The following is a 15,025-nucleotide window of genomic DNA, read 5'->3' as shown; positions in this document are numbered from 1 at the left end:
TACTAATTATGTTCAGGTAGCTTTTCTCTGACTAGGCTCATCAGCCGACAAATGATTTTTGCTACTTCTATGCTTGAACAGTGTGGACCGAACATCTGCCGCACAAATTGAATTTTGAACTTGAAAGACCAATTATTCAGAAAAGAAAATTATATTGAAAAGCCCTAGCTACATTAAAATTGACCATCATCAGTTATGTATAGCATGTTATCACACGTGAAAATACCCTTAAAAAACTTCCCCGTTTGTTGAATTCGACACAATGTTTTGATGCCACTACAATATTTGTTTGGCTGTTTTTATGTTAGATTTCACGCATAATGCAGAATCTTGAAGTTCGAAAAATGGTCTAAAAGTGGTTTTTACTAAAAGCTGGTTTGTAACATGAATTCTGATTGGTTGTTAATCTAACAAGACCTGAAAATAATTCATATAGTTTGAGGGGATGTACATCAAAGACGACGACAAGTTAAAAGTGTATGCAGCAGTTTTTTTGTTATCAGATTGGATATGTGCAGATTCAATGTGATGTTTCTATGCCAAAAACTAAAGGTTGTACCTCCTTTACCTCGTCCTCCCCACCAACCTTTTAACTTGATCATGATTTGATACAGCACCACGTATATTTCAGGGATTCATATGATTTGTGTTACAGGAAAGAACTGAATGAACTTAATGCTCTTCACAATCAGTGCAGTGAACATGCTTCGCAGCAAGCTGATCTGATTCGACAACTTCAATCGCTGCAGTTTGATACGCAGAAAAGTAAGTACTGATGTTCCACTGTTTCAAAAAATGAGCTGTGAGGGCTCCCTTTCAATAGCAACTTTTAACATTATGTATTATGTCTCATTATGTATTTAGCAGATGTAGTTTTTGTTAAGCCAAATTTTGTTGAAACTTTCTGTGTTCTTCTGCGTGTCTAATACTTGTTGTGTTTTCAGTCATGAAGAACCAGGAAGAAGCCCACACTATGGAATCGTCCTCTTTGCAGTCGGTAAGATATTTCACCTCCAGAGGGCTCTGTCATTTTTTCTGATTTGGCTATTCTCGTCTGTTGATTTCCCACAAACCTTTGCAGATTCTCTCTCAGAAAATAACTTTATAAAATTTATAAGATATTTCACCTCCAGAGGGCGCTGTCACTTTTTCTGATTGGCTTTTCTCGTCTTTTGATTACCCACAAACCTTTGCAGATTCTCTCTCAGAAAATAACTTTATAACATTTATAAGATATTTCACCTCCAGAGGGCCCTGTCACTTTTTCTGATTGGCTTTTCTCGTCTTTTGATTACCCACAAACCTTTGCAGATTCTCTCTCAGAAAATAACTTTGTCTAATTAAAATACACTCTGAGTTAGCAGAGTTGTTGTTGGCATTTGTCATTTTAAATTTTGCAAGCTACCACTTATTTGCAAAGTAGTAGAGTGACAGTATTGGATAGCCGAAACAAGTATGTTATGCATGGAATCAGGGCCTGCATGTGATCTCCTCTCATATCACATGGGAATATTTTACATAAATTAATTTTCACTAAACTCACTATCCCTGAACTCATTACTAGTACTTTGACGTGCATATATATTTCTTCATTTCCGCACAATTTCCTCAATTTCATTCTCTGCAATTCAATTCCTCCAACAACGAAATACTTAACACTAGAGGGCGCTTCACCCCAGCAATGAAATGTATGTTGTTGTTGTTTTGTTTTCAGATGTATTCTGATCTGAATTCTCGCTATCAAGCTTTGAAAGCCGATTTTGATAATTCTGAACGTCATCTTTCCACGATACCAGCACGGAATGTCAGCATGCAAGTCAATTTTGCACCTTGGGATGCGGTGAGTTTAGATTGCAAGACTTGTGGAAAAAACTCAAATTCACCAGGAATGAGTCTTGTATTATAAAGTATTATTCATTTTAATTCAGCATCTGTGTCAAATTCTGCTATATTTTATTTATTTATCTCTATGTTGTATAATTATGTTATCATATGTTTTCTTGTGGGTTTACAATTATACGTCTTATGATGTAAACCATAGCGGTAAACAATCTGCGCAAAAACAAAACATGGACTTATAAGTATGAACATGTATGTATGGTCACATGACCACCAATGGTATACTTTTAAATAGTGCAATTGTAAATCTTCATTTTGCATTGAAATAGACTTATAAAGTTTAATGCAGTAATGTAATGACTTCATACATCTTGTTGAATGTGTCTGTGTGAATATTATACCTGTGGGGTGCACTCTGCTTGTCTCATTTAATAATGTCTTTTCTCGCTTCTTTTTATTCAGGAAGTTCAAGTTTGTGAGTCGTGTGTTATTAATGAATGCAAAATGACAAGTTTACAAACAGAGGTTGATCTATTGAAAGAAAGATTGAAAGAAAAATCAAGGTATCTTTATTATCAATATTACATAATAAATAAAATGGATAGAACTGAAGAAGATTATAGTTTGAAAATTACATATTAGCGAGTCTGACCGTCAATCCGATGTACATACAATGTAGTTATATGACGGAATTTATCTTATCTTGTATTGAAACACTAAAGAAAGAAATAGATAGATGTTTTTTTTTTATTTACTATGAAACTTTTTTTTTCTCATTTTTTTTATGTTTTGTCATTCACTGGATTTTTAAGTTCTTGATTTTGCCATTGAGGTATATTTATATTTTGTATGTATACGAAGATTTAACTATATTTATCAGCGAAAATATAAATCAAACCCAGTGAATAATGCATTTTCTGTGGCCCTGTTACAGAATATGGTTCTACTAATCTTGCGCTTGTTGTGATTTGACTGCGATATCATCAGTTTCTTGATTGTTAGGCCATTGTATCATCTTCGCCAGCCAAGGACCATTTATTCGGCCAAAGCCTCAACATTAACCCTTGGCAGATTTCACCACGATTTACTGTATGTCGCACGCCCACAAACGATTATAAGATGGGCACATTTGATTTACCCAATCAAAACTCACGCTAGAAAGGACATATTACTTGGTAAAATCGTGGCGCAAGTTCGGTCGAATATGTAAATCAACGTGTTGCTAGCTTTTTCTCTGTGGACGAACTTACTGACCATCAAAAGAAAAAACGTAGTGCGGTTTCTAAGGGAAACGATTTGTTAGTTGCAGCGAAGAACAGATCAGACAAGTCGACATGTTATCTGTCTTGTCAGTTTTGTCAGTTTACTAAAACACGGTTTGCACAAATATTTAAACATTCTATGGTTTTCATTTACTTGTCCACAAATAATTTTCAACATTGGAATAACAAAAATTGGAAACGTGTTGACGAACATAGACCTTCTGTTCTTGACTCCTGGTGAATCAGCGCAGAGCCTACACGCCGCCATTGTCTTCAAATTTATGATACAGCAACGTTGATTGGTAGCGCCAGCTTCTTGGCGCGCCCAATCAAATGACTCAATTTAACTGCAGTGAAATACAGCTTTTCCTAACACGATCACGCACGGGTTCGTGGGCCGTTTATGAATGGCTGGGTTTAGCGAAACCGTGCGATTCAGACGATGCCATTGTACCATCTACCTAGTGTCAACATTTGACAGTGGTCCTTCAAACATTGACAGTGATCCCCCAAACATTGCAGACATTTTATTTTCTCACTATTTCTGAATTTGAAAACTTTTTGGTTTGCTATCACATGCTTAGACATCCACTGCGTCCGAAACCAAACACCATGACATATACATTGCTTTTTTGTTTCTTCCATGATATCTTCATGATGTGTCACCAACTCCGAAATTTATCGATTTGTTCCACATCTGTCTACAAATAAATTTCCTTGAATTTTGTTATTAGATTGATTTATGCTATGGATAAAGAAGATCCTGACAAGGAATATGATTTATCACTAACAAGAAGTAAAAGAAGGGTGAGATAATTTGGGTTGGCATTTCATTTGATACTGTTATAAGATTTTGAATATTAAGCCAGATAAATGTAGAAAAAAATAAACATATTGTGTTCAAATTTCATAAATTGCACACATTGTTTGCATGTTTTTGCACCTCCTCTTTATTAATGGATTGTGCCATTTTAGAACAGCAGGTGGCCCTTTTATAATTGATGCAAAGCATCATGGGAAAACAAGCAATCAACTAATAAATTGTAAAAATGCAATGACAAAATACAAACAGTATGCAATGTGAAAGGAACTCTCTTCAATTTTAAAATATTCCAATTTCTTAATAAATATATTTGATATGTAAATATAGCTATTCACTTTTATTTTAGTCCATGGTCGAGAACACAGGAAGTTCACATTTCAGCTCCGGCAATAGATCCAGATCACTGTCACCAATGAGGGCGCCATTACATACTAGTAGTCCTAAACAGAGAAGGTCTGCTGGTATCAGTACAGATAAAAAGACGGATGATCTTGAGAAATTACTCAAATTGAAAGTATGTTTATATCACTATTACCGTACCAGTAAATATCGTCTCAAAAAGTGGTCAACCTTTTAGGTTAAATGTAACTCAGGCAGTTTATTTTTTTAATTTTTAACATTGATATTATATAAGTTCTAAAATGTGTACAATGTTTGTTTGTGCTTTATTATGTTCTGTATAACACCCCCCAAATATTTGAAATAGGACTTTTGGAATGAGACCAATTCAGTTTTGAGCGACTGTTGAGAAGCAGCAGCAAAAACTACTGGACTCGTTCTTCATCTCGGTGTTAGTTCTAGGTATCCCATAGTGCATGTGAATTTTATTTAAACAAAACAATGCGTTGTATATGTTGCATGGGACTCACATCATACAGCTACTCATTGTTATTATATCTTGTGTCTCTAAGTTCTACTGACAATGGATGTATAATATTACAGAATGCAGAGATTGAGGATTTACGAGCCGCTCATGACAGGCGATTAGCGAGACTACGTGCATTACAACATAATTATAATATTTTGAAAGAACAAATTAAAACTTATGAAGAAGAAAACAGGTGAGAAATAGACAATTGTTTTATTCTAATTTAATTGTATTGTCATTACTATTTTCTGATTGATATTTTGATAGTCACATTGACAGATCTCTGGCATCTTATTGGTTGAAAACATGATTTTGATTGGTCATGCAGTGGTATCCTGACATCTGATTGGTTAAACAAAGACCTCATAATGTCATTTCGAAACTGAAACTTGGTCATATTTAGACAGAATTTGTTCAAACTTATTTTACATTAGACATTATGGGACATAAGTGCATTTTTATTTAAAATGGCCGACTAGTGGCCATTTTGTTTTAATGAATGCTGTTCCAAAGTAATATCTCTGATATGTCTTGACTGATTATGTTTTGTTACAATATGCATTTGTTTCGTAAGCCAATTCAAGGTGGCCGAATGGCAGCCATTTTTAAACTGAAATGTATTAAAAACCATCATTTCTGTCATTTTGGAACCAAATCAAATCAAACTTCACACATATGTTGTTATACATCATGTTTCTAATTCAAAGTTCTGATTCAAAATGGCAGGCTCATTTCCACTTTGTTTTTAAATATTGCACGACTGGGACTGTGTCATTCTGATATTAATGTCTTGTTTAATTTGTTTTGTTCCATGCTGTCAAAAACATCAACTAGTTTTCAGTCATTTATAGTACACAAAAAAAATGAAATGATATTTTTACCATGCTTGTTCTACATTCCTAGTGGACGGAAAAAGAAGAAGAAAATGCATCGTTCTGATCCTCGTAAACTACAGCAAGAAGACAGTGACAGCGTATGGAATGAATTGGCGTACTTCAAGGGACATAATAGAAATCTATTGATGGAAAGGTCGGTATTCTAGAACGATGCAATAAGACTGTGACTGAATATTATGACGATGACCCCTGGCTAATGAAACATATATCATAGTGTCATGATCTGAATGCATTTACTGGTAATATACAGATCACAGTATCATAGCATGTTCTGAGGTTGAATCCTATCTGTCCGCTAAATTGAGATTGACTAAAAACCCTGGGCCATTAGCTGAGTTTCATTTACTCATGCCATTTTTTTAAGTTCTTTTGTTATTTTATATAACCAATGATATTGTGTTGGCTCTCAAATAAACATAGTAGTTGTCTGTCATGCAATTTTAAACAAAATGAACTTTTATTTTGTTTTATTCATATATTCCTTGTTTTTGTGTGTGAACAATAGTGACCCACACATTTCACATTGAACAAAACTTCAATTTCTTCGTCTTCACTGCAAATCTGTGAATTTCTAGAATGAACCTACAGGAAGAACTAGATTTGTTAAAGGTGCAAACAGCGGCCGATGCGGCTCACGTGGGAGAACTGACGCGGTGTCTGCAGCAAGAAAAAGAACAACTGAAAGGCCAGTTAACGGAAGCCGAGAGAAGTCGAAAAATTAAAGATACCGAAAGAAAAGAAATATCAGAACAAAAGAGAAAGGTAACAAATTTACCACAATATTATATCAATCCTTCAATATACTGTGAAAGCAATAGTACGTTCTAAAGTAAAATCAGTTTCAGTGATGATAAATTTTTGCTGATATTGTGTGTAAATTCTCTGAAATCAGTGAAAATCTATTACATACAATATAGAAAAGTTTATTTATACAGTAAAAGAAGTGTTCTGAGGTACAAATAATAGATGCTGTGTCAGCCTACTGTAAAATACTTTATTTTAGCTGGAATTAATTTTCGCTGAAAAGACGTTTTGTGTGTTTTGTATGGAATTTATTTTTCACTGATTTTTGACGAGTTGAATGTAAAATATAGGAAAAAAGGTATATTCGCTGCATTTTATTTTCACTGATCAGAATTATTCCTTCAGCGAAAATAGCGAAAATTAATTTCAAGCGAAAATATAGTATTTCACAGTACATGCAGTTATTTTATACAAAACAGTAATTGAAGAATAAACTTCTATATTTGTAGATAAAATCTTTGGAGAAGTTATTGGAGAGGTTGGAATCTGAGAGCAATGATTTGATCGATGAGAGAGACAATCTTGTCAAGGAAAAAAGGTCAGTACAAAATATAGTTTTGTGTAAGAATACCGTATAGTACATAGTGTACCTGGAATACTGACTGACTTGTAAAAAGGATTACTATTACTTATTTGGAAATTCTATCCCCTGATGTATGTATCGACTTGATAACAGTGCAGTGTCTGATGAGGTCACGTTATTTCAAGATAGAACTCCATAAATTACGTTATATGATGTATAAACATAAATCATTTTATCAACAATATGCCCTCTAAGTTGATTTAATATTTGCTGTGACACAACAGAAAATCATACATTCATAAAGTGATCTTTAATAACATCCTATGATAGTTAAAGAATTTGTAATTAGGTGAAAAGAAAATTCACAGTGTAAGTGTAAAAATGAAGGAAATCAGCCTTAGAGGGCGCACTACTATCTATTTTGTAAGTGTCATTGAATTTGGTAGCTGTAGGATGAACTACATTTATGCTATGGATGTGGGCAAGTTGATGTGTTGCCATGGTTATCTGGCAATATACCACTGTGGTCACCGACAATATTAGTCATACCGTGTGTTTTACATTCATTCATTTGTGGTAATCCTATATGATACTACATGTATTATGACCATACTGCGGTACATTCAGTACAAAACATAAACCACCATCAGTGATCGTTACGTCATATTGACCTCTGACCTCATAAAGGAATTTGAAAAATGAAATCAGTCGGCTGAAGCAAGAATTATTAGAAAAAGATGGTGAAGTGACAGAAGTGAGAAAAGAAAATCATTATTTAACAAAAAAATTACGACAAAGAAAACTCAGCAGGAACAAAGCTAGGAGATGCAAGTCAGTGAAAGAGGTAAGTAGAGTGTCCTGATTACGAAACTGATTTATTTTTGTACTTTTACACCATGGTTGATATTCAATTTATTTAACAATCTTATAAATGTAGCCCAAGACTGCCACCAGTATTTTATAATACTGTAAAACATGTCTTTTTCGCAAGCATTTCTTTTTCGTGAATTTAGCAAGAGAACTGATTCGCTAATTCAAGATGTCGCTAATGACTTTATTATAAATTCAAAATGGCCGCCAAACAAATAAATCAACAATGACAAGAGAGATTCGCTAAATCAACATTTCGCTATTACGTCATTTTACCTCAATTCGCTAAAATTGCATGCCACTTTTTCAACATGTTTTATAATAGTTATTTTGTAACACACCACACACAAACAATGCTGTGATAAGTCAAAATAAACAAGCTGCAATAGGCTGAAGTCAAAACCGCAAGAATCCAGATTAGACTCCAAGCTCTGGGCGTTTTACAAAATCAATTTTAGCAAGCCAAAATCACACGTAATAAAGTGCATTTTTTTCACTTTTAATGGAGCAATAACTTATTTTCTTTTAGTTATTAGTATTGCATGCACTTACGTAAATTACAGAGATTTTTCGATGGTAAAAATAAATAATATTTTAATGATTAAGTATACAACATATGCGTATTTTGGTTTATATGTGTTTCTGTTGAAAATTTGTTTCTAATATGGCAGATCAGAATGCACAGAAATCTGAAGAAACAAAATGTTTCATGTCAATTATTTACTCACATCACCAGGGATTGCGTTAACCCCATATTTTGCTTCCCGGACTACAATAATTGAAGAGGGACCCAGTTTTTCAGGCAAACTTGGGTCCAATCTCTAATAAAGTTGTCTTGCTGAGACACTAGCGCAAATCCTGATCACATCCAAACTTCTTTGATGTGTATGAATTCTATCCTCTTTAGATCTCTCTTTAAATTTGATCCTATCATGTTTAGGGTTTTCTAAATCACCTAATCACCTAATACTGAGTACTGGTAATTCTTATCTTGAGTTCACTATCTATAAAACTTGTTTGCTAATATTTGTGTGTCACGTCGATTACGAACTTTAAAAATCATGAATCCAATATCTCTGTATGATTTCCTGCTTTCATTTATTAGGTGTATTTAGGGTTAGATTTTTTGACTTGTAAGTCATTAGTGCAAACTGTTTGATTTATTTACTGCCATATACAAATGTAACCATAAACTGTTTTCATTACAGCATCAAAGAGCACTTAATAGGTCCATACAACACATGAGTGCGTTATTTTCTGATTTATTTACTGCCATATACAAATGTATCCATAAACTGTTTTCATTACAGCATCAAAGAGCACTTAATAGGTCCATACAACACATGAGTGCATTATTTTCTGATTTTGATGAAGATGGATGGGAAGAAATTAGCACTGACAGGTACGAGTTTTAAATTAGATTTTGTGATTTTACCCGAATCTGTCATCATTTTATGTCACCTGTGTGTCTTGATGTCACGGATAAAAATAGTTGTTTTCACTTATAAATTAAAAGTTGGTTAGGGCTTTATTTTGACAATGGTTTTTGTCTTTTGATATTTTTCAATGCATACAGCAGAGGTGAGGTAAGTTGATCAGTATAACTCACTCACTTACTTGTATTATTTCATACTCTAGCGGTGGTGAGGAGACCGGGGATAGCTTGGGAGATAGAATAGTGAGAACGGCTACATCACCTGATTTAACATGTAGAACACTAGACAGATCATTGAGAAGAAGAAGAAGACGGCATGATAGTAGCGGCAAATCAATTTCTCCACGCAGCATAACTAAACCATCTAAAAGACAGGTGAGCTGCAATTCATTCATCCATTCCTCTATCGACCTTCAAAGATACAAAATGGCCGCCGAGATCTCATTGACAACGAGAGCCGCAAGATGTTTTTTTGACTTTTAAATAGTGTTTGGTCAAGTATTAAGAGCTGACTGGTGTAACCTACTGTTGTGTCTTGTTCTAGGCGGCTTCAATTCATGGTCACATCAAACGACTCGCAAAGAGATATGAGGTGAATGAATCCGAGCGAAAATTGAAATGGAGTAACATTGGTGTGCAGACTGATGATGAAGGTATTGTATTTTTACATCAGGGTATATAGCATACTGTAGAATATTTTATTTTAGCTGGAATTAATTTTCGCTGAAAAGACGTTTTCGGTGTTTAGTATAGAATTTATTTTCACAGAGTTGAATGTGAAATATAGGAAAAATGGTATATTCAGTATATTTCAGCGAAAATGGTGAAAATTAATTCCAAGCGAAAATAAAGTAGTAGGTTTTATGTTGAAAATACATGTTATGTTGTACACATTTTAACTCAAATGTTGTCTCAAATGTTCATAAACTTCTGTAATACCGTGTTCACATGTGTGCCAAAAAGCTGGTTTGGAGGCTGGCGTTGAAACATATGTGAACAAGATAAGCCAGAGCGCCCTCAATGTCAGCCTCGCTCTGGAGTTCCATTCATTGCAAGTATTTTAAAGGAACATGGCAGCCAAAAACAACGCCAGCTCAGTTTAGTCTTTATACATGTATGAACACAGGACCAATTCAAATCACTGATAGGGATTGTTTACCAAATTAGTCAAGCCGGCTGTGTGGCACATGTGTCAACACAGTACAATTAGTTTTTAACTTTACTAGTAAATTTATAAACATTGTCCTGATTGTAGACTTGGTGTGGCAGAAATGGACAACACCATCCACACATGCAAACAGCTTATATGATATGTCTCAAGTTTGCTTGCTGCTACCATATTCAAAAAGGGTTGGCAGGGAGTTTAGTGAGAAAAGTATGAGAATTTTATGAACGGGAAGTCATTAACAGAGATTTCCAATACAGTTGGTGTTTCAAAATCCACAGTGTACATAATTTGCAAAGGTGACATTGACTGGTAGTTAGGAAAGGTGGTTTCACAGCGTGTTCCACCCTGTGTCATTATGTCATATAGTACATATAGTTTTACATGATAACCAAATCTGGCATTATTAGAAAGTAATTTGAACTAAGACGATCAATGAAATCATCTATTGCGACCACACACCATGATATCATCCACACAAGTATACATACTTTTGATAGATATTAGTATTATTTATTGAAGGTTAAAACACAGCTCCATAAAAAAATCAATCTTTCCTGTGGCTCTTGGACGACATCTTGGAATTCATACCTGTACTCACCATATACACCATGTGTTGTTCATTTCACAGCTCCGAAACCATGTAATCATTTAACTGTGATTGGCGTTGGTGACAACAGTGTGACCGATTACACCAATAATACAACAATAGATACTACTATCGGTAAGGCAGTATTTCCTATGCATTTGTATCTACCATTTAAAGTGCAGTGGTCGTCGCTCAGCGCGTGTTTGAATTTCATGTAAAATAAACAATGTATTTTACATGCGTTGTATACGTTGCTATGAGTCCCATATCGAACAGGACGCGGCGTGACGACTGCCGCCCTTTACTGTAAAAGTTTATCTACGATAAAATAATAACATACTATTAGTGAACATGCTTTTACAGATGCACAGACTTTAATATAAACTGTATGTCTGCCTAAGAAGCCGATGAACCCTATTACTGTACTAACTTACCAACATTCCACAAATATTGAAAATAATTTTGTATTATCTTACTTATCTTCTTGTGGAAGGGATTGATAAAAAACTCTCAGAATAAATCATAGGCAAATAAATATCTTGTATAATTTATTGTTTTTTGTAGTACAATGAAATTTACATTTTAATTCACTCATTTATAAATTGTTTGTTGTGCTTTTGTAAGTTGATTGTGTTTGTGAGAAAAAAGGTCGGTGACTTTGTGTCTTCAAGATCCTAGTGAAAAATTCACTGTTCTTGAAGTTCACAATCATAATTCTTAGAAATTTGTCTTTCAAAAAATCAAGGAGTTTTATACTATATTATATTTACTAGAGTTTATGTCTATTGCAGTTAGAAGACGAGACATTGCCACATCACCTCACATGGGATTGGCAAAACTGGGAAAATCACTCAATAGATCACATCGACTGGAAAGTCCAAGTATGAGTAGTTTGAAACAAAGACTTGGCAGTCTCCAACAACAGGTACAGTATTCTTAGTAGTAGTAGTAGTCCAGAGTTTTAAATCCGATTTGGTCCCCGAAGACGAGGGTGGCCGGATTTACCTTAAACTAGTGGCAATTTAAGGTTTTTTTGGAGCATGAGATAATTGGCCGGATGCCCTTCCTGACACCAATCCACTGTTTCGGCAGTGGGCCTAGCCTTTGAGGGAAACACCCATCATGCAAGGCAGCATGTGTATTCTTGTTTTATTTTATTCTATTTGAATGAAAGAAAAATTATACCAGAAAATAAAAACAACCAATATAATGACTGAAAATTCTTTATATTTTCAGGTGACAGTACTGAGGGATTCTAAGGCCTTGCTACAAAAAAGTTTGAATGACGAGAAGGAAAGTAAGGAGCATCTACAGTCGGATCTGAGCGTGTCTAATCAAAGACTTAAGATCAGTAAACAAACCATTCAGGTAGGTATGCTGACTGCTGACATTGAATATGAGTGTTGTTTGTGGTAAACAATTCCATTCAAATATTAGACTATAGTAGTGTTCTCTGGACGAAATAAGCAGTTGTCACAACATCTTTTATTTGAGAACGTTGTTAAAATGTGTGTGTGAACAGAATACGCCATTGTGGTGTCGGCGTTTTTACACCGTCGTAAAAGGGGTGGACCAGATCCTAAACGCTGTTGTCACACTGGATCTTGTACAACGCAATGTGCCGTGTGAACACAATACGACGGCCAAATCTCTAGCTAATCTGTTATCCAATGTTCGTAACACTATTTCTTCCCACCAGTTATTTTCGTGTTGTCGAGTCACTTGGGTTGTTGAGTACACATGTATATTGTCGCGTTATTCATACACGCAAATAGTATGAACATGAACCGATCATTTCTCGATCTTGTTCGACCTAACAAGTAGGTGATTTCCTGCTTTCGAAATCTCAATAAATCGTTCGTCGTTGTCTTCTTCTCAAGCGGAAAAACACACGGAAAAACAGAAACAAAGCAAATGCATTTACCAGAGGGGACACCATTTTGTCGATTGACCTTTCCATTTGTTTATAGATGACTTTCCCGGAAGTCAAAGATACAGCGCTTCGCATGCATGTACATGCCGTTTTGGGGTTTAAAGTAAACTTGCACGCGTGATATTGTGATTCTTGGTATACCAATCGACGTCACAAAAATAAAATTCCCTTCTGTCGTCTATCAACAAACTGACATGTTGGTATTTTCCGCCATGACAAAGCAGGAGTATTTTTGTACCCCAGTCTCGCTACTTCCAGGAAAGTGGTCTATTGATCTTTCTGTGATATGATTCCTCAAGGGCGCAAAAACACCGGTGTGAGAACACAAGCAGACAATTCAGCAGATTATTTAATATTTGCACAACAACAAAAACAGACGTGTGAGAACGTAACTTTTATGAGTCACTATTTTGCGGTAAAACAGTTTTCCAGATTAATATTTTCCAAACAGATACCTCAAAGTAGTCGTTCTCAGAATTGTTCATCTAATGGAATTGTAGATTTATCAATTTAAATTTTATTTATATTTTTTAATTTCTTAAAAACCATAATGTAGATTACATTTGTATTTACCAGGAACATTGAGTGGTTTTCTATTAGATTTGTGTATTTTGATGGCACTATTTTGCACATTTGTTGTTTTCATCTTACCAGATACTGTAGAATACTTAATTTTCACTTGATATTAATTTTTGCTGAAGGAAATGATTCAGTGAAAATAAAATTCAGCGAATATGAATCAAAAGCAATGCATTGGCTGCCTGAATGTATTGAGAACACTTTTGTGAGTTCTTCATTATACTGTAAAATGACTAATTTTCACTGGGTTTAAATATCACTGATTTACCATTTCAGGCATATTCAGTGGGTTTTAAATTCACGGTTTTATCATTTAGATAATATATTTTATGCTAAATTTTACATATTCACTGGGTTTTAATTTAGCGCATTTTCCAGTCAGCGAAATAAGCCAAATTAAAACCCAGTGAATAATTAACCATTTTACAGTATCTCATTTATGCAAATTTTTCTTATCAGAAATTAACTCAAGAACTTGATAACAGCCAGGCAGCTAAGGAGACATTGGAAAGACAGTTGGAAACCAAGATACAGACATTACAAGATGCTGAGATCATGTACGGAAAATTACCAACATCTGGGAACGGAAATAAACGAACAGAGTCTGAATGGAAACAACTGGAAAGCAAACTGAAGGTGAGTTGATGATCAAAAATGGTTCAAATTATTTTGATGATTTATCTTATATTAAATAACACCAAATATCATGTTCGACATGTATGTAGAAAGCATTGTTTGTTTACATGAAATTCGAAAGCATGCTGTGCAATAAGTGTCAAGCTTTATTTTTAAAAATTATGAAATTGAATTTATGCTCAAGTGTTTTGATCTAAAAATCTATGTTTTGGTCAGTGTGCACACAACCAAAAGTACAGGTTGATCTTTTTTTTGATTTATTTCACCACTGCACAGCGCCCTCTGTTGACAAATTGATAACACCTGTCATGTACCGATATATGCCTGTTAATAAATATTTTAGCGAAAAAAAGATGGAAAAAAAAAGGCTCGCTGGTCTATTCTTGAAAACAATTGAACATATTTTGTTGTTGCTAAACTTTTCTATATTTTTTTTTATCACAGAATTCCACAACTGAAATTTCCAAACAAGCTAGTGTCATTAAAACATTTAAAAGTGAAAATGAGAGTCATTCTGAACAGATCAAAACGTTACAGGAAAAGTAAGTCTAAAGTTTACATGTATATGGTATTTAGAAATTTTGTGTCAGCAGAAATTAAACCTGAGGTGTGTTTACTGAGGAAAACTTTTGCAAAATGTTTTTGAACTTATCATTCAGTAAAATAAAAAGAAGCTTGAAGTGCTCACAAACTATTTCTTTAGTGTACACACCGATGCATCCAGTACTCAGTCGAATTGCACCAAGGAAACAAGGGTTACTGATGCGATCTCAAATGATGAGATGTCTTCTCTGGAATCGTTC

General features: G+C 34.5%; 1 protein-coding gene across 2 annotated transcripts in view; it reads left to right on the top strand.

Moving 5' to 3' along the window:
* LOC100377658 (centlein-like) overlaps positions 1 to 15,025 on the top strand; it is a 73,383-nt gene that overhangs the window by 53,854 nt on the left and 4,504 nt on the right. For both annotated transcript variants that reach the window (XM_085507097.1, XM_085507098.1), the window contains 19 exons: positions 656 to 765; positions 945 to 997; positions 1,715 to 1,840; positions 2,302 to 2,402; positions 3,836 to 3,908; positions 4,271 to 4,438; positions 4,867 to 4,985; positions 5,696 to 5,821; positions 6,264 to 6,450; positions 6,942 to 7,030; positions 7,703 to 7,859; positions 9,196 to 9,287; positions 9,524 to 9,695; positions 9,865 to 9,973; positions 11,117 to 11,209; positions 11,866 to 11,999; positions 12,311 to 12,442; positions 14,046 to 14,222; positions 14,667 to 14,764. In XM_085507097.1, coding sequence (XP_085363223.1) covers positions 656 to 765; positions 945 to 997; positions 1,715 to 1,840; positions 2,302 to 2,402; positions 3,836 to 3,908; positions 4,271 to 4,438; positions 4,867 to 4,985; positions 5,696 to 5,821; positions 6,264 to 6,450; positions 6,942 to 7,030; positions 7,703 to 7,859; positions 9,196 to 9,287; positions 9,524 to 9,695; positions 9,865 to 9,973; positions 11,117 to 11,209; positions 11,866 to 11,999; positions 12,311 to 12,442; positions 14,046 to 14,222; positions 14,667 to 14,764 — 2,316 coding nt within the window. The remainder of the gene's footprint in view (positions 1 to 655; positions 766 to 944; positions 998 to 1,714; positions 1,841 to 2,301; positions 2,403 to 3,835; positions 3,909 to 4,270; positions 4,439 to 4,866; positions 4,986 to 5,695; positions 5,822 to 6,263; positions 6,451 to 6,941; positions 7,031 to 7,702; positions 7,860 to 9,195; positions 9,288 to 9,523; positions 9,696 to 9,864; positions 9,974 to 11,116; positions 11,210 to 11,865; positions 12,000 to 12,310; positions 12,443 to 14,045; positions 14,223 to 14,666; positions 14,765 to 15,025) is intronic.

The sequence above is a fragment of the Saccoglossus kowalevskii genome, chromosome 13, assembly GCF_978046115.1.
Source record: "Saccoglossus kowalevskii chromosome 13, keSacKowa6.1, whole genome shotgun sequence".
In the NCBI taxonomy this organism is placed as follows: Eukaryota; Metazoa; Hemichordata; class Enteropneusta; family Harrimaniidae; genus Saccoglossus; species Saccoglossus kowalevskii.
This window is presented reverse-complemented; position numbering and strand designations above follow the sequence as displayed.